Source organism: Patagioenas fasciata, chromosome 1 (assembly GCF_037038585.1).
Source record: "Patagioenas fasciata isolate bPatFas1 chromosome 1, bPatFas1.hap1, whole genome shotgun sequence".
Classification (NCBI taxonomy): domain Eukaryota; kingdom Metazoa; phylum Chordata; class Aves; order Columbiformes; family Columbidae; genus Patagioenas; species Patagioenas fasciata.
The window spans coordinates 66,901,506-66,925,073 of NC_092520.1; the positions used below are offsets into that span (position 1 = coordinate 66,901,506).

The 23,568-nt window shown below is 39.6% G+C and overlaps 1 protein-coding gene across 2 annotated transcripts in view; it reads left to right on the forward strand.

Annotated features, from left to right (window-relative positions):
• Positions 1-2,695: 2,695 nt before the first annotated feature.
• TGFBRAP1 (transforming growth factor beta receptor associated protein 1) overlaps positions 2,696-23,568 on the forward strand; it is a 38,487-nt gene continuing 17,614 nt past the window's right edge. Inside the window, exons 1-6 of one of the 2 annotated variants that reach the window (XM_065829532.2) lie at positions 2,702-2,850; positions 4,681-4,723; positions 5,639-6,340; positions 14,006-14,200; positions 15,182-15,336; positions 20,996-21,078. In XM_065829532.2, the coding sequence (XP_065685604.2) occupies positions 5,656-6,340; positions 14,006-14,200; positions 15,182-15,336; positions 20,996-21,078 (1,118 nt within the window). In that variant the 5' untranslated portion in view covers positions 2,702-2,850; positions 4,681-4,723; positions 5,639-5,655. Of the gene's footprint in view, positions 2,851-4,680; positions 4,724-5,638; positions 6,341-14,005; positions 14,201-15,181; positions 15,337-20,995; positions 21,079-23,568 lie in introns of both variants that reach the window. The other variant, XM_065829531.2, reaches the window with a different exon arrangement.

Here is a 23,568-nt window from a genome sequence, read left to right on the forward strand (position 1 = left end):
TCCCACAATGCCACGCGGAGGGGGGAGGAGGGGCTCGCGCGGGAAGTTACGCAAACGCGTGACGTCACGCTGTCCAACGGGAAAAACGAAGTCGATGTTACTGTGTCTTATGACAGCTCGGCCAGGTAGCGTATGGAAGGACAGAGCCGTTATGCTGCTACCCGCGGGGAGCTTCGCCGCCTCACCAAACGAGCTCTAAAATTTCGCCCATAAATGTGATAACGGCCAAATGACGCCCCATGATCTGCAATAACGAAAGTTGCTTTATAATTCCAAGGTAAAGTGACTGCCTGCTCATTTGAGTTAGTAATCTGCTTACGCGTTTAAAAGCAGAATAAGGAATTACAAATTATTATGTTAGTAAGTTAAACATGTCATTAGAACTTAAAATTGTAATTTGAAGCACCTGATGCATTTTACACTATCAAGAAGCGCAGCCAGCAATGTAACACGAGTGATGTAACAAAAATACACGCACACAGAACAAGTCGCATATATATGCCTACGTACCATTACTGCTATATATATATAGCACTTCTAAGAATATGTATTCAAATTTTGAGTATTTAAAAATAATTTAAGTGTATAAGTAAGCAATATAATAACATTTCATATCATCATAGAATGTCCTGAGTTGGAAGTGACCCACAAGGATCGTTGAGCCCAACTCCTGTTCCTGCATATGACAACCCCACAGTTCACAGATACCAAAAAGTCAGCAAAAAGTCTCCTTAACGCTGTTTCAAAAGTGTTAAAGAGCAGGCACTTTTATTGCAGCATGCTGAACACTCAGAGGATCATTCCTGTAATCGAGCGCGCATGTGATTTGCACTTCTTGGTATTGATTATATATACCTATTGCATATCAGTTTGTTCCTAGTGCTTAGTTAATTCATTAAACATTGTTTACATAACCCTGACCTTTGCCGGCAGTCCATCTTTGGTATTCCAGTCTTCATTAGGGGTCTCTAGTGGTCCCCAGTGGTTCTTGCAGCCTGATAGCCCCCCCAGTGTCGGCTTCTTGTCCTCATTTCTTGAGCATGCATATTGCCATTTTGTGCTACTGCTCAGCAAAAGTCATGTAGCTGTTTCTTCATTTAGTGGAACATTGCGCTTTCCCAGCTTGCAAGCCAAGGACATCCTGCTTTGCATCATGTCCAGTCTCTGTAGAGCTATTGTTTCTCTATTAGGTTTTGATTACATTATGTCTAGGCTTGCTACATTAGGCCTAGGGGTTTCCAAAGTATTTTTTGTTCATCCTATCAACACCATGCATCTGAGAGCATTGTCCAATTGTTGCATGAACACCGTCAGGCTTAAGGTTGTGATACCTCCCTGGGGAGCCTGTTCCAGTGCTCCACCACCCTCTGGGTGAAGAACCTTTTCCTAATGTCCAACCTAAACCTCCCTGACACATCTTACTGCTACTCCCTTGGGTTCTGTCACTGGTCACCAGAAAGAAGAGATCAGCACCTGCCCCTCCTCCTTCTCTTGTGAAGAAGCTGTAGCCACCATGAGGTCTTCCCTCAGTCTCCTCCAGGTTGAACAAACCTAGTGGCTTTAGCTGCTCCCCATATGGTTTCCCCAACAGTATTTCCTATGGTGTCCTCACACCTGCCCTCCGGCAGCATATGCCATTTGTTTCCTTATGTTGCCTCCCTTCCCCTCCTCCCCAGCCACCCACAGCTGCTGTTATTTCTGGATTTCTCTTGAAAGAGCCGCTTTTCCCGCCTGTGTTTATCCTCTGTACCTCAGGGTTGGACCTGCTCTGTAACTACCATCTGTAACACCACCTCACCAGTTAGAAATAAACAGCTCTCTTTGGTCCTGCTGGGATCACGCACGGTGGATGTTGTGTGCACTGCGCGGCTGGACCCTCCTCTCTGCAGGGATACGGGTTGGATGCACCTCACAATGTTCAGCCTGCTTCTCAGTGCGGCAGCACTGGGTCAGCTGGAGCCTAGTGGCCCCCAGGGCAGCACAAGGCCCTGGTTACCCCTCATAGAATCACAGAATGTTAGGGATTGGAAGGTACCTCAAAAGATCACCTAGTCCAATCCCCCTGCCAGAGCAGGAACACCTAGATGAGGTTACACAGGAATGTGTCCAGGCAGGTTTTGAATGTCTCCAGAGGAGACTCCACAACGCCCCCGGGCAGCCTGTTCCAGTGCTCTGGCACCCTCACCGTGAAGAAGTTTCTTTTCATATTTAAGTGGAACCTTTTGTGTTCCAGTTTGCACCCATTACCCCTTGTCTTATAATTGGTTGTCACCAAGAAGAGCCTGGCTCCATCCTCATGACACTCACTCTTTACATATTTATAAACATTAATGAGGTCACCCCTCAGTCTCCTCTCCTCCAAGCTAAAGAGACACAGCTCCCTCAGCCTTTCCTCATAAGGAAGATGCTCCGCTCTCTTAATCACCTCCGTTTCAAACCCCTCGGGGAGGCGGAGCCCGGAGCCGCCCCGTCCACCGCCGGCCGCCGCCGAAAGCCCGCCTCCAGCGCGAGCCCGCCCCGCCCACCTCCAGCCCCACCCCCAACGCGCAGGGTTCGGCGAGCCTCCCCGCCCAGGTCGTTGACACTGGGACTACGGGCGCTACTCCCCCATGTGACCGGAAGAGCCCTGGCCCCTCTCTGTTGAGGCGACGCTGGCGCAGGGCGGGGCTTGTCCCACACCGGAAGCGGCGCGTCTCCCCGCCCACCGGCGGACCCCGCGCGCCGCGAGGCCTGGGTGCTGACAGCGCGGCCTGAGGCGGCACCCGGCCCGGCCGCCGGCAGTGCACCGCAAGGTCTCGAAGCGGCGGGCCCCGTTCTCGGTGTGGCCGCGGCGGCGCCTGGCGCTGGCAGGTGCTGGGGGAAGGCGAACGGGTGGGGAGGTTTCATCTCTTGCCGGGTTGGAGCCGAGTGTGCTGGGGGCCGGGGTGGTGAAGGGGCCGCGTCGCGGGTCGCTGCCGGGCGTGGTTTGCGCCGCCCGGTCGAGCTGCGGGCGTGTGAGGGTACAGGGGTGAAGCGAGCGGCGCCGCTCGTGCCTCTGCGCTGCGCAGGATGCGGGCGCTTCCCGGGGCGAAGCGCGGCCGCCCCCTGGGCTGCATCTGGGGTTTGTGGAATAGTACCCGAAGGTTAATTAGAACTTGCACGCAGTTAATTGTACAGGGTGTAGGAGTATGTGTACGTGAGAGAGCAGTGGCTACAGGTAAGGCAGGCACGATGCTGGCTTTCAGGGCAGCAGCAAACAAAATTTAAGTGCAAAGCGAGGTGTTACTGAAGTGGGAAGCGGGGGAGTACTGCTTTCCAGTTCTTACCGGAAATGAGTGCGTGCAGGGTTATTAATGCATTTAAGAAAATACAGCTTAGTGGACTGATAATTTGTCAGTTGATTATTTTTTAACAGTAAACATCCGCATTGTGTTGTCTTCCAGAGTTGTGAACCTCTAAAAAGTGGCACACTGACTTCTGTTTGTAACTCTGGGGCAGCCTTTTGCTCTTTAAAGGAACAGCATGTTCTGAGGAACCTTGGTTCTTTGCAGTGCACATAAGCCCTTCAGATCCTATAAATGAGAAGAAAGTAAATGTAAAAAAGAAAAATCATCCCATGCGGATTATGTGTGTTGAGATTTATTGTTCTTAAGAGCATTTTTTTCGCAGCTTTTTTTTTCTAGTATGAATTTTTTCATTTCTTTCTGACCAGAGTTATGTAGAACTATGTTATTTTTTGTTCTGCTAAGGGATTGTGCATCTGTTTTGTTTTCTCTTTTACTTTTCATGTGCTTTCATTTAATAAGCCTTTTGGAGGTTTTTAATACATCTTGGTCAAGAGCAAAATTCTGTAGTTCTCCCAGTGGCATATATTAACATTTTTACCTTGGGTTGCAGGAATGGTAAGTTGTTGACAGCTTCAGGTATGAAAGCTGCCTAATCTCTCCAGAATGTAGTTTATCACTTCAGGCTACACACAGGCTCTTAAAAATGGTTGGGGTTTTTTTGACAGTCAACAGCTGGGCAGCTCTCTTTAACTTGATGTGCTGTGTGTCTTTTGATGATGTTGGAGGATAATGCAGCCATGTTGGCAGAGACTTGCATTATCATTTTATGTTAGGCTGTTTCCCTAGTACTTCCTTGGTTTGTGTTTGGTTTTTGTTTGTGTGGTTTGTTTTTTGGTGGTGGTTTTTTTTTTTTGTTGGTTTCTTTTTTTTGTTTGTTTGGTTGGTTTTATATTTTCTTTTTATTGGAGATTGGAACACTAATGTGCACCCCAGCTGAGGATGCAGTTGGAAAGTGTCACGGAAACCCAAAGTAAAATATTTTTAATTTGTAAAAAAAAAAAATATTGGCAAAAAGGATCACTGCTGTCTCTTTGTAACATGATTTGCTTCTGGCTATATCCTTAGTTTGGTCTGAATTTATTTAGAAGTTGCTTGTGAGTTGTGTATCTTTTCTCACTCAGTTTTGGAAATTTTTGTCATGGTTTTCATTGTTCTCTTACAAAAGCAAAGAGTCTTTTTAGACATAATAATTTAAAAATTAATTCATTTGGACTATGTTTCAGGATTGCTTACAGTAGCATCTTGTTGATGTTGGTCTCTGTTGGTCTGTAGAAATTTGGTTTGATCTTTTATATCTCCACTGTACATGTGGACTAGAAGTAATTGTATATGTTATTTCTTAAATCCATTCAAGGTGTTTGCTGTCTTCCCGTGTATTGGCTAAGTGGTCATTACAGGTGAGTCATGACAAATTAAAAGGTGATTAAACAGGGTCAGCAATTTCTCATCCATTCTTCTTTGGAGTGTTGAGCACAAGCATCTGCTGCTTTCTCATAAAAATAACACAAGTCTGGAGTATAATAAAATTACATGGAGTGTTTTTAAAATGGTAATAATTGCTTCATAAATTGCATCTGTCTCTTTACAGTACCTGATTGCCAAAGGATAGGTATAGTTTGTAGAATTAATATAGAAGTGCTGCTCAGCCCTTAAAGACAGTCTTCTGGATTGGCTGTGGTAGTAGAGAACAGAAACTCTTTTAATTTCTGTGATATTGCATTTTGAACGTAATGAATGCTTTATGGACCGTGCTTCCAAATTTGCTGTGTGAATATGCTTTATAAGTGCTGATGCAAATAGTCTAATACAGAGAATGTTTAAGTAGCACTGAATAAAACAGACACTAATAGGCCCAAATTGAGTGTAAAGCAACCTGAGATGTTAACTTGTAGTCCTAAATCCCTCATGGCTTTTCTAGAAATCTGAGATTGTGTATTTGCATGTACAGCTGGTATAAATCTGTGAATGACAGGTTTATAAATCACAAAAGTACTGTCAGGAACTACTTGGAACACCAGAGTGCCTGAGAGAACCAGTAATAAGCTGGTTACTTGTGGAGAAAGCATCACTTCAAAATAGCTGAGTGCTGTTGTGAATCTGCTTCAGAATAGACTTGAAGTGAAAGCATACAATTCTACTAATTCCTGTGGTTATTTATGTACTCATCCTCACTTGTGTAATCAGGTTAGAAATAGAGTATAGACTATTGAAAAATGTAACAATGAAATTTTTATATTTGTGACTGTTAAATTGCTACCCCTCGAATTTCATTATGTGTGTAGAGGTAAATAGTGTTTTTTCTCTTTAATCAGATCACCCAGAAGACACAATGAGTGTTAAAGCTTTCAAGCTCGTTTCTGCTGTTGAGCGGGAGATGTTAATGGGAGACAAGAATTACATCAACATCGAATGCATTGAGTGTTGTGGAAAGAACCTCTATATTGGAACCAATGACTGCTTTATCTATCACTTTCTCTTGGATGAAAAGATCTCAACAGCTGGAAAAGTAACTTTTGCTGCCACCAAGCAACTGCATAAATACCTGGGCTTGAAGAAGCCTGTGAGTGAGCTGAAAGCAGCCTCTGCCCTCACCAGACTTCTTGTGCTTTGCGACAACACAATAGCACTAGTTAACATGATGAACTTGGAACCTGTCCCCACTGGTGCCAGAATCAAAGGAGCTGTGACATTCACGTTAAATGAAAACCCTGTGAGTGGGGATCCATTCTGTGTTGAAGTCTGCATTATCTCGGTCAAGCGGCGGACCATTCAAATGTTCATGGTGTTTGAAGACAGAGTCCAGATAGTGAAGGAGGTGTTTACTCCAGAGCAACCCTGTGCTGTGGCTGTAGATGGTTATTACTTGTGTCTTGCTCTTACTACACAGTATATCATTTTGAATTATAATACTGGCGTCTCCCAGGATCTGTTTCCTTATTGCAGTGATGAGAAACGGCCAATTGTGAAAAGGATAGGCAGACAAGAGTTTCTGTTGGCTGGCCCCGGAGGCCTAGGTGAGACTAAGGATTGTAATTTTTTTTTGCGATTTTTTTTACCTTCTGTCTCTTAATTTCTCTCAATTTGGGAAACAATGCTTAATTAATTACATAGTGTGCAAAATAATGATAACTTTGTTCACAGGGCTATACTGGAACATTGCTATAAAAAGGTAGATGGTAAATTTTTGGTACTAAGTATTATTATAACTTTCCTGCTTCCTTAATTCACAAAAATCTGATTATTTGTATTTTAATCGTGTCTGTAGAAAGCATCACTTCTGTAGAGACAGCTAACAGTAGTAGTATCTTGCAACCAGGACTTAAAAACTTGGTTGGTACCAAGTGAAATTTCAGAGGTTGATAGCGCCTCTGTAGTGACTAGCCGGACTGGGTTTGAGGACCCCCATGTTGCTATAAATTTGTTAAATTGTTGTAGATGAGTCAATTTTTACCTCAGCTGCTATTCAGAGGAGTTCATATCAAGTGCATTTTATAGATTGTAAGAGATTGGCAAATAGGTATATTGTACTACAGTACTAGTAAGAAATGTTAGTGGAAGCAATCTGTATCCTAATTGCTGTAGAAGCGAACTCTGTCCTAACTGTAGATGTTGTCGGATACTATACAGTTTTTTTTCTCCTATTTGCTTGATTTTTAATAGTGTTTTTCAGCTCCATATTACAGAAAATGATAGTTTAGGTGTTGCAAAACCAAAGTTAGATCATGTGAAATGATGCTCTTGTCTAATAGACAGATGAATGTAAGGACTACTGCTGTTGTAATCTGTCTAAATCAACAAAAAAACTGCAGTATTGCAGACCTGACAGACCATAGGCAGAATGGTTTCATGCTGTTTGCCGTATGACTCTTCCTTTAGGACATGCAATTTGTGTCTTCCCTGACACCTTAGGAATAGCGTAACACAAAGATCAAAAATGTTTAGGTCCTTAATTCAGGAGTCTGCATGGGTTTTGGTTTTTTAGTATAAATTCCAAAGAAAAGCAAGCATGCAATCTGTTGTTTATATTGAAGTTTTGTCCTGTGACCAGAATGTGAGATGTACATCAACTCATCAGGTTTTCTTAGAAGAAGTAGGCATTCCTTAGAATATCAGTTTATGCAAATTAAAGGTGTTCCAAGATTAATTTTGGGTTTGTCTTAGTCATCTGGGTTGCCCGCTTATTAAAACTAGTAGTTGCTTTAAATGTGGACATGTATTTGTGGACATTAACCGTTTTAGTAGTGCTATGAAACTTAGAATTTGTGAATTGACTGACTGAAAGTATTCCCCTTTGGAATGTTTCTAAGGAAATCTCAGATTCTGTTCAAGTGATTAATTTCTTTTTTTAAGTAAAATAGATATATTTTCAAAAGCATAATTGTTTTTAGTCAGAAAGCAGAATTTTATTTAGTCTAACTTTTGCTTTTATCTGGTGTCCTGGAAGGGAGCTATACAAGAAGACGTTTACTCATAAAATTCAACGTCTTTGTATAAGGAGATTGTCCTGGGGTTAAAATACCAGATATGTGATATCTTAAGTGAATGTCCTTCTGTAGCTCTAAACATGCTATAAACTTCCCTTTTTCCCATAATACAGGCAAAGTGTACCTTATACTAGCTGAGATACCTTACAAAGACTGCTTGCTGTGGATTGTATAGTTTTTACTTGCCTGATTCAGCTTGTGGGTTGTTTTTGTTTGGTTTGTTTTAATAATCTCTTTTTTTTTTTTTTTCCCTTCCTCACTGTTGCTTTGATTAGTATTATCCATCTTACTCTTCTTCCTTGGTAAAATTTTTAGTGTCTTTAATACTTGTGTCTTTGAAGTTGTGAAGGTAGTTGTGCAACTTTATAACATCTAAGCGTCATATATCTTAGCATTTGACGTAGACCTCTGCTGTAAAGTGAATGAACGTGAAAAGGCTTGATGTAAATCTTCAGTTCTAATTTTGGTTTGCTTTTGTACATCTTATCATGTTTGTTTGGCATTTGGTAGAGCATCAGTGCTAAATTCAGTCTCTCTTGCTGAGGTGGATGTATTCTGCATTAATATATTTGGCTTATAGTGTTTGAAGTGACATTGATCTAGATTAATTTGATTGAGTTAAGACTGGAATTTAGAATGGCAGAAAGCAGCTGCTTAAAATGGTAATCATAAAGTGAGACATCTTTGAATTTATTGGGTACATAACCTTTTTCCTTACTTAGACTCTTTGCATTTAAAATCGGTTGTTAGAATTGTTTGTAGTTGATCCATAGGCTTAGCCATCCAGAATGTTGCTGGCTCTACTTGCAGTCAGTATATACAGGAGGAGGAGGAACACAGTTTTTGATGCATCTTCATTCTATCCAGTGATTAGTTCATTCAGAATTGAAAATAAGTTCTTTCTGATTATGTGTGAAACTATGCTTACCAAAATCCAGTTTTTCATTTCAGGAAGCTCTTGTTGCATGTTTCTAACCAAATTTCCTGCCATACAGAGGCTTTAAGTGTTTAAAATTTCAGCAAACAATTCTTGCATATTGGCACAGGGCACGCTTCCTAGCACCAGCTGGAGCAACTACCTGGAAACATCAGTGGCCTTGACTCAGACCAAGCTCCCAAGGGATGGTGCAGCTCTTCAGGTTTTGATCTGAAGGGGTGCCTGGTACCTCTTGCTTAGACTGGGGCAGGGGGAAATTTTGCCCTTGCTTGCAGAAGATGTGTGCTTTGTTGAGCATTTGTGTTGCCAAGGAAAGGAGATGCGGGAAGAGGTCAGCAGAGTGCATGGCATCAGAGATAACAAAAAAAAAAAAAAAAAGAAAAAAGAAATCTTCTCCAGGACCCCCCAGACTGTACTGAGGAGTACTGAGGAAAGGGCAGGCTGAGTCTCTGCTTGCTCTGTGATGGCAAAGGCTGGAAACTTGTGACTTCTTGTAAATGGAAGAGCTCTCCTACTCTGCCTGCAGATCTGCATCTATAGAATATGTTCAGTGTTCTGGTAGCAGGTGAGAAGGAGGAAGCTCTTCCTAACAAATCATCTGAGCCTGTACCATGCAGTAGCACCAGGATTAATGAATAATAATAGCGTGAGACTCCCTCACATTGGAAATGAAGATTTTTCTCATCAGTTCTACTGATGAGGAAGAACAGCTTGAGTAGGAGTGGGTGGACTGTGCAGGTCACCAACTGGTTGCACAGCTTGTGGTGATGAGAGATTTAGCTTATATTTTTATGGATCCCTATTTAAGGAAGATATGGGATCCACCAGGCCAAGTGAGGCAAAAGTATTTTTGCCTACAGGCCAACCAACTTGGTAAGGAGGATTTAAACCAGGAATGGTGGTTGTAGGCTGACATGACAAACAAAAGGAGCAGGATGGTATGGATGGTTGACTTCATAATCAACAAACAGACCTGAAGAGGCTCTGCTTTAGGCATATGCACACGAAGTGTGTACAAAACAATACGATGATGAAAGCTCTCTTACTTTTACTGGCACATCAACACAGCTGTGTGATAGCAGCTGAGGTGGGGGTTACCCATTACATGAGAGCAGCAGAAAGGTGTACTGTTGTGCCTTGTAACAAAGGGTGAGGCAGCTGATAGTTTATGGATTAGGGTTGGAGGGCAGGCTAATATGGGTGACATTGTGGCGAGTGTGTGTTGCAGACCACCTTATCAGAAAGAAGATGTAGATAAGGCCTTCCTCAGATAACAGGAAGAAACCTACATTTGCAGGCCCTGGTTCTTAGGGGGCACTTGAACTGCTCCTATACCTGCTGGAGGGGCAGCAGATCAGGGCACAAGCAGTCCAGGAGATTTCTGGAGTACATTGGTGTTAACTTTTTGACACAGGTGACTGAGGAGCTGATAAAGGGATGTGCTCTGTTGAAGGTGGTTAGGCATGCAAATGTCAGGGCAGCAGCCTTGCTGCAGTGTCCATGAGGTGGTGAAGTTCAGGATCTTGAGAGAAGTGAACAAGGCAAAAAGACCATAAGGCGGGACAGCAGGCTTTGGTTTGTTCAGGATCCTGCTTAAAAGAATCCCATGGAATATGGTTCTGGAGGGAAGGACTACCTCTTCCATGTTCAAAGGTGATCCATCCCAATGAGGAGGAAAATAAGCAAAGGTGGCAGGAGACCTGCATTAATGAACAAGCAGCTCTTAACTAAACTCAGATATTAAAAGGAAGCAAATGAAGTGAAAGCCGGACCAGGTGACCTGGGAGGAGTATAGAGACACTGTCCAAGTACGTGGGGATGGGGCTAGGGAGGCCAGTCTTCATCTGACAGTGACTCTGTTGAGCACCATGAAGGGCAACAGAAAGAGCCCCTACAAGCATATCAGCAGCAAGGGAAGACTAAGACATACCCATTGCTGAATGAGATGGGGGACCTGGTGCCAAAGGACATGGAAAACACTAAGGTTTTTATACCACCTTTACTTCAGTTGTTACTGGTATGACCTCCCTTCAGGAATCCTCAGCCCCCTAGGACCAGTGGGAAAATCTGGAACAATAAAAACCTGCCCTCAGTAGACAAGCATCAGGTAATGGAACATTTAAATAAACTGGACAGACAAAACCATGGGACTTGATGAGGATGCACCCATGAATACTTGAGGGTGGTGGTCAATGTCATTGTGAGGCCACTCTTATCTTTTAAAAGGTCATGATGATCAGGGGATGTTCCTCAGGTCTGGAAGAAAATAAATGTCTTCACTCCTGTCTTAGATGAGCAAGAGAAAGAATCCACAGAACTATGTGCTGTGACCAGCCTTACCTTGCTCCCCAGAAAGGTGATGGAGAAGATCCTGGAAGCTATTTCTAAAAACACAGAGGACAAGAATGTGATTTGGAGTAATCAACATGGATTCACAAAAGGAAAATTGTCTGATCATCCTGACAGTCTTCTGTGATGAGATGGCTAGCTTGGTGAATAAGGGGAGAGCAGCAATACTGTGAATTTCACCAAGGCTTTTCATGCCATCTCCCACAGCATCCTTGTAGACAAACGGGTGAAGAATGAACTAGACAAAGAGTGAGGTGGATTGAAAGCCTGGCTCAAAGGTTTGTAGTTAGTAGCACAAAGTCTAGCTGGAGGCCAATCAGTAGTTGTGTACCCCAGAGTGCCAGTACTGAGGTCAATACTGACATTTTCATTAACAACATGGGTGGTGGGGCAGAGTGCAGCTTCAGCAAGTTTGCAGATGATATAAAAGTGGGATGAGTGGCTGATAAACTAGGGGATTGTGTTGCCATTCAGAGGGACCTTGACAGGCTGGAGAAATGAGCTGACAGGAACCTCGTGAAGTTCAGCGAAGGGAAATGAACAGTTGTATAATGCCTGAGTAAACTACAAATGGAGTTGGAGAAATGAGCCTTCTGGATTTGACCCACTCATAGTGTTCCACATGCTGTCAACTTTTATGATAACTGAAAGTTTTCATGTTTGTTTTTAAACAAGTAATAATAAGAGCAATGAAATTTTATTGCAATTTTTAACATATATTTTCACTGAGAAGCTTTTTGTTTAAAAAAAAAGTCTACACTCTATTGCACAAAGTCTGAGTAACCTGATATAAGTTGATCATGCTTTGAGCAGGGGGCCAACTGGACGGGATATCCTTCAGAAACCTCTTCTGACTTGAATTATTCTATGATTCTATAAATTTGTAGATCTCTTAGTACTAAAAACAGTGTAGCTGTGTTTTGGGTAACTCTTGTGGCCTTTGGATAGCATATGCATTTTTAATATGGAATTGAATACTGTCTTCATCTCAGTTTCATCAAACACGTTCCTGCGCTATAAAAAGGCCATAGTTTCTGATTGTAGTTTTCATATTTACTGTTATACTTAGATGAGAGCTGGATGAAGACAGAAAATGCATCATTCTACCACAGAAGCCATAGCTATTGAGGGCAGAGGGGTATAGAGAGACATTGACTTGGAAAAGTAGTGTACATTGCTCTGCATACCCTTTTACTTCCATAACATTTTTTTTATTTACCTAAAAAAGAGCTCTGTCATTTAAAATAAAAGTTTTTTTAAATCAGGATTTATAATATTTTTTGGGAATGTTAGAGAAATCGTAAATTCTAATAATTAGTTTATCAAATATCATTAGCCCTGAGTTTTCTACTGATTAGTATATAGTAAACTCAAGTTTTCTCTCGCTTTCTGAAATGGGATTCTAGGACAGAATAGTAACAAGAAGGCATTAAAATGGATAGCACAGTTTGCATGGCATGAAATTCCACTTCTGATCCATGAGAATATCAAGATCAATAAAGGAAATCGGGGATTATATATTATGGAAAAAAAATCTGTAAGGCACTCTGATTGAAAAGCTGATCATTATACTGAAAAAACAAATAGCATTACTTGCTAATGCTTAGATGTGGAATTTTAATTTTGTGTTGCACCCTTAGTCAAGGAAAAGGACTGATTTCAAAGCTGCTACACAGGATCCAGAAGCTTAGATTCTACACTGTAATTCTGTAAAAAATCTACTTCCCCCCCCGCCCCCCTGAGATGGTCTTCCTACCCACCTATCTTTACCTCATTATCCTCTGTTTGGAAGAGATTTTGTAAATTGAATAACATAATCTTTTAATCTCCTCCGTCCTTTAGAGCTCAGACTCATTCTAACAACTGTCAAGTGGCTCATTCCTGCCCAATAACAATTTTCACGGGCATGTCTTTTTAATGGAATGAGAATACTGTTTTTAAGGGGTATGCATTCATGTTTAGAGCAGAAGTTTACATTGAGCTTTAGTATGGCTCAGCTGGCAAAGGGTTACTGAACTAGGTCTGAAAAGTTTGACTAGAGTTTTTCTTCAATCAGTGTCTTGGGAAGAATTGGGGAATGTGAAGTAGCATAAATAGAACCAATGTTATGTGGTTCAAAAGCAAGTCAAACTTCTATTAAGCTAGGAGAAGGAAGGACAGAATAGACAAGAGTAACGATAGTGGCAAAGAAAAGCAGAAGTTACGTGAAGATTTAATATGATTATTTTTAATACAGCATAGGAGGTATTGCTGGGATATTTTAGAAGTCTTTGTGCTTGGCTTTCGGGAAAATATGCTTCATATGCAGCCTCTGCATTTTTTTTGAATGATTGAAAACACAGGTGCCTCACAGGAAGTGACTTGGCCCAAAGAGCTGGACCCTTGTTCTGTGACAATGTTGCCAAAACAAAAGTGAAGAAGTATAAGTAAACATGATTTTTCTACTAAAATGCTCTTCACATATTTAATACTATAAGGAACAAACATGCCTGTATTGTCAGACAGTGCAGATCTACAACTCTTACTAAAGCTGTGGTGTTTGAATGTTGGCTCTCACTAAATATTTGTGTTCTGAAATGAATTCAAACAACATGGAGTAATTATTACTAAAAAAAAGAAATCTGAAACTTACTGAACTTGAATAATTCTTGTAATTTTTCTTTAAATTGTTCCCTCTTTTTTCAGCCTTTGCCATTGTCTGTTTCTGTAGTGAATGAGAAATGAAAAAAAATTTAACTGAATTAACCAACAGGTCTGTAAGGCCCGAGGAGGTGTGATTTGCTTTTGTCATGCCAGCTGATACTGCATCTGTTCTTTATTTCTATACCTTGGTACCCACACTTCACATTGGGAAAACAACTGCCTTCAACCAGCATGAGCCTCAGGCTTTGTTTTTTCCTTTTTTGTAGGCATGTTTGCAACTGTAGACGGCATTTCACAGCGTGCCCCAGTGCACTGGTCAGAGAACGTGATTGGAGCGGCTCTGTGCTTCCCTTATGTGGTTGCTCTCGATGATGAGTTCATTACAGTGCACAGCATGCTGGACCAGCAGCAGAAGCAAACCCTGCCTTTTAAAGAAGGTCACATTCTACAGGACTTCGAAGGTATTAGAAAGGACGCTTTTTTGCATCAGTAATTCTGGAACAACCACCACTGTGGTCACAGTTGCTTCAGTTTGTTTTGTAAACAGAATATCTTAGAAGCACATTAACTGTTGAAACTAATTGCAAGTGCTTTCCTGAATGGATTCCTGAAGACTATGACAGGAAAACTTTAGTCATCTAAAACTCCCATGTTTCTAGCAGAATGTATGCTCATTAAATGTCCTCCAATTGTCAAGTTAATTGTCAGGTAGGAGTCTGTGGGTTTAGAGCTTTTTCCTGTGACTTGATTATTTCTTTCAAAGGAGCAATATTAATTCCATGCTATGAGTCAGTAATTGTGAGCTACAGGTATTTGTCCATTGGCTATCCTGACGAAGTTGTAACATCTTAAAAACTGTTCTTTTGTATTCCTTTCTAAAATATCTGTGTAAGAGGTTTAAAAGGGGATATTTCATAAATAATTGTTAAACGAGAAATGCAAAAATTCATTCTGATCTATTCTTCAATTAAGAACTCTTAAGTTGGAATACATTGTGTTGCTAATTTTTTTTCCAGGAGAGCTGGCAATTCTTGCACTATGAACTGTGTGTAATTTGCTGCCTTGGTACAGGTTACAATTTTCTAATGTAAGCCTGTGGAAATACCTGTCAGTTAAAAGCCCCTATGCTCTGGAATCTGGGCAGTAATTTCAGTAGTGGCCTTTATAGCTTAGTTCATAATGAGATATTATAGCCAGTTTCATTTACTCAGCATGGAACAAAATCTGCTGTAAATAAATTTACCATTCCCTCTGTATTTCTGAGGTGCAATTTACAGGTAAACTATGCTATCTAATTAATATGGTAACAACAAAGAGGAGTTTTGGAACTTTCAAACTGTTTAGGTTCTGGTATCTGAAGTAGTAAATCTTAAAGCTTATTTCTGAAATGTGTTTTTTTCTGTAGATAAAATAAACTGAATTTATCTGTTTGCTCTGTCTAGGAAAGGTGATTGTTGCTACTAATAAGGGTGTGTATATCTTGGTGCCACTACCTTTGGAAAAACAGATTCAGGACCTTCTAGCTAGCCACAGAGTGGAAGAAGCCCTTGTTCTAGCAAAAGGAGCTCGAAGAAATATTCCAAAAGAGAAATTTCAGGTCTGTCCTCCCTTCATAAATTTCACAGTGGGACCATGTATACCAGTGGTTAAGTGACTAGAGAGGGTGGGAGAAGAGTTTACGTTGAAGAGAAATAGAATACTTTTTATGTTTTCAGCCTGAGGAAATAAGTGTGCTGCTGAATTGACTTGTACTTGTAAAGGCTGTGATGTTGACAGGGATGAATGCTGTTCTACTGCTTTTCTGGAATTGTTTTTTCAAGTGCATAACTTGAAAAAAAACAAAACCTAAAAATTAGTGATAGAAAATCCACTGCTATGCTTCCTTAGTGCTAGGTTCAGTTATTATTTGCTATTGCTTTTTAAAAGTTATACTTTATTTCAAATTGGAGTTTTTAGGTTTTACTTTTTTTTTTATTGGATATTCTCACCATATCCTAAACTCCACAGTAGTACAACTTCAAAGTTAAGCGATGGGAAATCTAAAGCAAATACATCCTACTTCCAAACTCATGCAAGTAGTACTTGTACTGGTGTGTAATTGAATATTTCAGATTTTTGTGTGGCAAAGTATCTTAGCTACTCTGCGATTAGAGTGTTGATTAGAGATTTGTGCTCATTTCCTTCTACCTCTGGTTTATATTACGATACATATTCTGCTGTATTTATTCCTATTTGTCATTTAGAGACTGAAACTTGGAAAAAGTAGCATGAAATCTCTACTCACCAAGTAGGTGAATAAATATTTGACTTTGCTTTTACAAAAGGAAAGAAACTAAATTTGATTTGTAGTTTGTTTTTTAATATACTTCAGAGCATTTTGTTGCCGTTAAAATAGTACCTGTTGCATTACTTTCAGTTTGTTTAGGAAGATGTAAATTTTGGAACGTGACCGCTGAAATTACAGAATTGCAGCATTAGAAAATTATTCAGTCTCTCACGACTTTTTTTTTTCTCCTCTGTTTAATTTCATGAAGTTTCTGATTCCTTGTCATTTAAATTTTGGCCAAGGCCAAAGCAGTCGTTAAATTAGGTGAAATTTGTGTCAGCTTTCATTTTGATCCTTAACTCCTCACTGAATGAAGGGGTGGGAGGCTGCTGGAAGTAAAAAACTTGACCAGAAAACTGTTCCCATTCTTTTCCTAAGGTACAGCTATCTGGAAGTACTTGAGGTTGAAAAGTATTTAAGCAAATACAGAGTTCAGTTTCCAGCATGTTTTGCTGTACATCTTCACTTTCGAATTTTCCTTTGCAGTCTGTTTAAAGAAGCAAACTAAAATCCTGCTGGGAGGACAGGATGTGATCTAATCGATGTCTTTGATGTGTGATGACCTCTAGTTCTTCAAATACTTCTTTACAGTTTATGTAGATTTAGCAGGGGATAAGTCTTGCGGTGTTTTGCTGCAGGATGAACTGCAATTAATTATCTAAAAATGTGATGTAGAATCTCATTCCTCCTAAGTTTTCTTGCATTTAGAATTTTTCTGTTCTAAGTTAATTTCTGTTCACATGTATCTCATGTGCACTGAATGTTTGTCTTCCTGAATTTACAGTTTCCAGTAACATTGTAAATTCTTTCTAACTTAACCTGCTTTCAAGGGTGTTGCTTTGAGTCAATGCTACAGCTGAAATACAGAAAACATTGCTTACAAGCAAAATAGCCAGTTCTAGTTCTGGGCTGCATTTGCAGACTGACATTAATCAGCTTAAATTGATGGAATCTCCCACTGAACTCATGTTAAAATGACTCAAGTTGGCTTAGTTGTTAAGACAGTCCTGTTTTGCGGAGCGTATCTGTAGTGGGAAACATAACATGTTGAGCTGGCTTTCTGATGTGCCTCTGATACTTAATGCTGTCACTACAGATTTGTTACAAGGACATCAGACTTTCTTTTACTGTAGGCTTGCATAATATAAATCTAATAGAGTTCAACCAATATACAAGCCTTATATGTCTTTTGCAACATTTCTTTGTCATGCTTTAAGTTATCACATAGTTGCTCCTTTTCTAACTTCTGTCTAATAGATATTTTCAGATATTAGGTAAGTAGTAGGTACCTTCCAATAGATATCCTTGGATACCTGTTTTGAAACCTTTACTGATTCCTGAGTACTTGACACCTTCAAGGCCTTATTTTGACATTTTATACAAGCAGGGGCAGGAAGGCAGAGGTTTGGCATTAAAGCACTTAGACCAGCCACTGTGACTTACCCATACAGAAGAGTGGTAGCAATTGTCTGGTACACGTAGTATAGTGCCTCCTTTTCCACACGCTGCTTTAATTTCTGCAGTTTGCAGTGGCTGTTACAGTCTTACATGGGACTTGACCTCAGCCATGGCATTGTAGGACAGTTCTTGAGGACGTTTTGTTCGTTTGTTTTTTCCTACAGTTCAATACTGCATTGTCATTGCATGCATACACAGATGCGTGCTCTGTCTTTATATCAGCAGTATTACATCAGCATATGTATATATATGTAATTGAGAATGATAGTGGAATTGAAGCAGTAAAGTGCTGTACTCCTGGCATTATTTTACACAGCCAATATGTAGCTATTGGAAAGAAGCACATTTTGCATTAGTGGCTATAACCTGTTATTTAACCCATGATCTTTGCAGATGACAAATTTATCTGTGTCACATTAGATGAAAATTCCTTTATCTTTGAACATTGAGAATTACTGTTAGGTACAAAATGCTTAGCAAAAATGTTGCTAGGAGATGGCGTTGCTGGATATCATTTTTGATAGAAGAGTACAAAGGGCTTTCTACCATGCTACCATGAAATGACTGAATACTACTTATTAATTTTTCAGGACAGCTGAAGTTTGCAGAAATCATGGTTGATGGTAGTGAAGACCTTGGTTAGATTGACACACATCTTACATAGGTATCTCTTTTTTAAATTTTTTTTTCTTCTCATTTCTTTTTAGTTTCAAAAAAATACATAGACTGCACCCAAACCTCACCAAAAGCTGAAGTGACTTTCTAGAAAACGTCTTATTGGCAATCTAGTAGGTAATTCTGAAAATTTTAGAAAGGATTTTTTTTAGCAGTTGAGAGAATTAAGACTTCATTATAGCTATCACAGCTTCAGCAGTCATTATGTTTTCTAGCACTTTTTCAGATACAAATTAATACAGGTCTTATTTCATGTTTTTGTAGCTAGTTTTTTTAATGTGGATTCAGTCAACAATATGGAATTTGCCTAAAGCGCTTCAAGTCCTATAGTGGTTCTTCAAAAATGATAGGGCAATAAACAATGTGTTGAATTTTGATTACTGTGCTATTCTGGCAAATGGGTCTTAGAAGAACTCAAGGTGCTTTTTTTGTATCATAAACAAAAGTTAACTGTATGTGGTTGGCATATGGGTCTAGCCCATTTTTAAAACCCTGTGAGAAAGAGAGAATATTGAGTTTTCTACAGTCTGGTCTGTTACTTCCATAATCTTTACCACAGGACATCTTAATGTCTAGTGTTTATCTTGTCAGATAAAAATCAACCTGAATGCTCTTTGTCCCATTACTACGTCTTCAAAAGGTTGAGGAGGTGTCTGTAGACATTCTACAGCTTTTTTTGTGTCATGGCCTTAAGGGACAAGTGGAGATATGAATGAAATGAAAGCGAATACCACTTAATCAGTTCAAATTTAAAACTGACTCCTTGGACCTATACTTACAGTATCAACAAGCTCTTCTTACCTTATAGTTGAAAAGATTGTTGTACAGACTAAGCTCCACAATTAAAGCAGTATTTTCAGTGTCTTAGGTTAAGTCAAACTTAATTCCGATATCCTAATTCACTAATTATGTAAATATTAGTGGTCACTCCATTGTAAAGATTGAAAACAGACTTAAACAACCACCACCACCACAAAACCCACTCTACTTCTGATACCTCTCTGTAGCAGGCTGAAAAATGTTTTTATTTCAAAATCTGGCATCAGACTTTTCAGGAAAGACTGTAGTTTTTCTAATGCAACAAGATGCATTTAATTGCAGGTTGAAATCCTTTACCAGCATCCTTAAGAATGTGACCAGACAAGTATTCATGAGTTCAGATTAACATTTGGATTTACAGCTGTATTCTTACGTCAATAAAGTATTTCGGATATTTTGTAAGTGATTCACCTGAGGTAGCTTTACTTTATTACCGTAATTAAATTTCCTTTTAGCTTTAGGTAACTGTATTTTGAGTTAGTACACTTGGATGTAAAGCATAGTAACATTAATATAAAGATATCATGAAGTATTGTTATTTTATTTTCATATTGTTACATCTGTTTGAAAAAGTGTGCCAGATATCATTTCCTTCTGTTTTCTCTTCTCTCTCCCACACTGGGGAGGCAAGAGAAGTCCCACAGCCTTACAAATCAATACACTTTAATAGCCTGCTAATGTTTGAGATTATTTCATTAAAATAATCCATTAGTAAAGCATACACAGACTAAATGGACTTAAGAGAAGCTCTTCTCTTCCTAAATCTGCAAACTTTAATCAAGGTGAAAAATCACTGATTAGAGTATCAGTCCACCCTACTTGAAGCCTGACCCTCTTTAGCAATTCCTTCCTGGAATACATTGCTGAATGTATTGTAGTTTTTCTGGTTATTTTCATTGAAAATGGGTGTCTGTTATTAATAACAGCATTCATGTCCACTGTTAAATATTAGATAGCTCTATATTAATTAAAAATTGTAGGGAAAAACTGAGAGCATGTGGATGTAGCTGGGTATATTTGCAAAATACCAGTGTTGCTACAAGAGGTGGATACTTTGCAGAGCACCATTTAGGTTCCTCACTTTTAGTAATTCTCCTTTGCTGTTTGAAGTATTCTGAGCGTGAAGACTTTATTTAATCTGGTGGTAATTAACTGACCATTCACATTAAATAAATACCTAGCATTTAAAGTAGTTTTGTGTTCTTTTTCTAGTGAATTCTTTGTAAAGCTTTTCCTGTCTAGGCACGATCTTAACAGTAAAACTTCGTAACACGTAGCTTTTCATATGGTTTACTTGTGCTCATCTTTTTAACCACATTTTTGTGTACATTGCATAACGTATTTCATAGTGGCTATGTTGAACTTCTTTGGAAGAACTTTTATTACCAAAAAAAAAAACTAAACCACACAAACGCAAACTGGCAAAAAGTCAAAAGTATGGTTGGTCATCAGCTGGGGATGAAAATATGAAAATCACCAGCAAGGTTGCTGCAAAATTGAGGTGAGACAGAGAAAGTTGGCTTTATGTGATCAAGTAGGACCACCCTTGAGTTTAGATGTCTTTTTTTGTGTCTGCTGAATTATGGGGAAATTCAGAGATGACCATTGGCTTTTACCTTTGTAAATACCATGAACAAAAACTTGAGACAAGTCAGACTGATGTCAGATGAGTCATTATTTGAATAAGAAAACTTAAACTTGCTGTTTGTTGACTCGCTTTTAATAAGTACTCATGAATAGTGTTGTGTTCACACACTTCCGTGTAAGAGACTGAGTCTGAGCAATTGATTCAGTATATTCAGGTACATACAATATAAAATGTAGAAGATCAAGGCTTTATTTTGCATGTAACCAGGTCTGGTTGAAGATAATGCGTTCAGTGTTTCTGGCAGGTGGTTATTGCAGTAGTGACTTGCACTACATAAATATCTCCTTACAAATATAATAAACCTTTTTCCCCCCCCCTTCTCTTTCATAGGTAATGTACAAACGAATCCTGCAGCAAGCAGGTTTTATACAGTTTGCACAGCTTCAGTTCCTTGAAGCAAAAGAACTTTTCAGGTAATTGTGTGACAAGAAATATATTAATTTATCTTCTTTAAATAAGGAGTTGGTGTTCTTGGTTTTAGAAACTTACTAGCTTGATTTTTATTTTCTTTTGTGCAGATGAGAGTTACCTGTGATCAAATGATTTTGTTGGGGTAAAAACAGAGTAACGTTGAAACAACTTTATAACTGAAGAGTTAATGCAACTGATTTTTTTTTTTTGTATGCTAACATACAGTAGCATTAGTGCTGTTATTGTGTAATCGGAATGTTGTATGGAGATTTTTTTTTTTTACTTTATGCCCATGAAGGTCAAGGCTTTATTATTGAACCTGTGCTGTGATTTACAGCATGAACATAGCCTTTTTTTTTCTTTTTCCCCTTTTTTTAAAAGAACTAATATTTAAATTGTAATATTTTTTTAAATTTAAGTATTTTTGACACAATTGCACTATTTTTTGAGGATGCTGATGCTGAATTTGTTTTAACATTGTTCTTCTAGGCTTTTTCCAGAAGACAGTTTATTTGTTCTTGAAGTCTGTAGTAACTTTCCCGATTTAGCTGTTTCAGCAGCCACTTGTTTACAAATTGACCTTGGTACTCCACTTTTATTTAAAAAGTGCTGCTCATTATCTTTATTTTCCCTGATAACTTAATTTCTGCTAGCCCTGCCTCATTCTGTGATGTGGCCCTGTCTACAGTATAATCCATGCTGACCATATAAAATAACTCTTCTTGTTATCTGCTGAAATTCACTTTAAATCAGTTTAGAGTCTGTGGAATAGGATGAAGGTTAGACAATTTGCTATATGTTGTAGATTTGTACAGTATAGGAAAAAAGTTGTCCTTGGGTTTATGGAAATGTAACAAGGAAAGTAAAGCTTCGGGGAGTGTTGCTGCTGATGAGGGACTTCTCCATTTTGCCTCCTGCTCACAAGGATAATGGGAGACACTGGTCTTGAATGAGCACTCAGTGATAACTAGGAAGTGACAGGAAAAGCCTGAACAGCATTTAGTGACAATTTGTTTTTACCACAACCACTTTCTGTATCTCATTGTAATTGTTGACCTTAGTGAGCATCTTGTAGTCTTCTTCCTCCCTGTAATCCTCCTGGCTGAATGACTGCTGTGTTATGCATCTGAAGAATTACAAGGTGGACATCATTAGGAATCCTTTACAAAATTCCCACAAAGCCCTTCTGTGTGGCTTTCCAATGAACTTTTTTCAGTTTTTCCAGTGTGGCCAGCTTTGGTAAAATAGGTTGTTGAGGTTGCACTGGCTATGAAGTGTCTTTGTTGTCTATCTATGGTTAGGTGGCCAGAATTGTATAGCTCTGCAGCTCTCTTGACTATGGCTGACACTTCAACCTCAGCTTCTTTTCTGTTACTTTATTCCACCCTGCCTGGCAATAATTCCCTTTGGGTTCTAATCTGGGGACCCTGCCTTGCTCGTTGTGGCTTGAGGATCTTTTAAAAGCAGTAAAAAGGGGGAAATATATCCTGTGGGGAGCCTCCAGCACCTTGTGGAAGGAACCAAGATCAGTTGTACGGTCTCCATCCAGCTAGTGGTTCATCTGACAGATGAGTTTTAATGAACAGGATTCTGGGAGCTCCTCTATAGAAATAAACATGTTTCACAAGAAAACGTGCTGTCTGGGCATGAATTTTGGATCTGTGTCAGAATCTGAGGGTGTTCCCCTCCTCTAAAAGTTGCAACTCCAAAGCAGAACAACAGTTCATGAATTGGTGAAGTCTTCTAAGGGAAGAAAACAAAGATAAATTTTCTGTGCTTTTCTTCTGGCCAGTCATATGTGAGCTAATCAGAATGTTTTGGTGACTCTGAAAAAAACCTTATGGGATCCAGGTCCTCTGATTTGCAGCCCTGGTGATCACCCAGGTCAAGTACAAGGTTATGTCCTGATACACATTCAGTCTTCTTCATTTTAGACTTACTACTGCTCAAATGGGCAAGATAATGGCAGTCTGTGCGACCGCTTCCTCCCATCCCCATGTGTTGCTCTGCAAGTGTTTCAAGCAAGCATTAGTCGGAAATAATTTCAGCCTTAAAATGCCGAGGGGAAACTTGGTACCTATCTGAGAAAAGATGGATTGAACAGTGGAACAGAATGACAGCAGTACCTCCAAGAACTTGGTGAGACATGGGCCTTCTGGCCAAATATGAAGTGAGATTGCCTCACTCCTCAGAAAATATCTGTCAGTTACAGACTAGCGAGGGAAATTATTATGTTGGGCTGAAGGTTTCTTTTTCTTGCATCAATAATGTTTTGTGGATAGCCTTGTCAAGATGCAGTTGTAGCTTATGCCTAACTTCATAGTTCTTAAATACTGAAACTTCTAAGAGGAATACTAAGTTTCTTTTGGTTATGCTGATACTTCTGAATACTGAAGGCTGACAAAAAGGAAGGAAGTGGTAGCTTTATTGAAACTCAAATAGTTCAACAAAGGGAGGAGAACTTTCTTTAGTTGGATTTGTTAATATTAAAC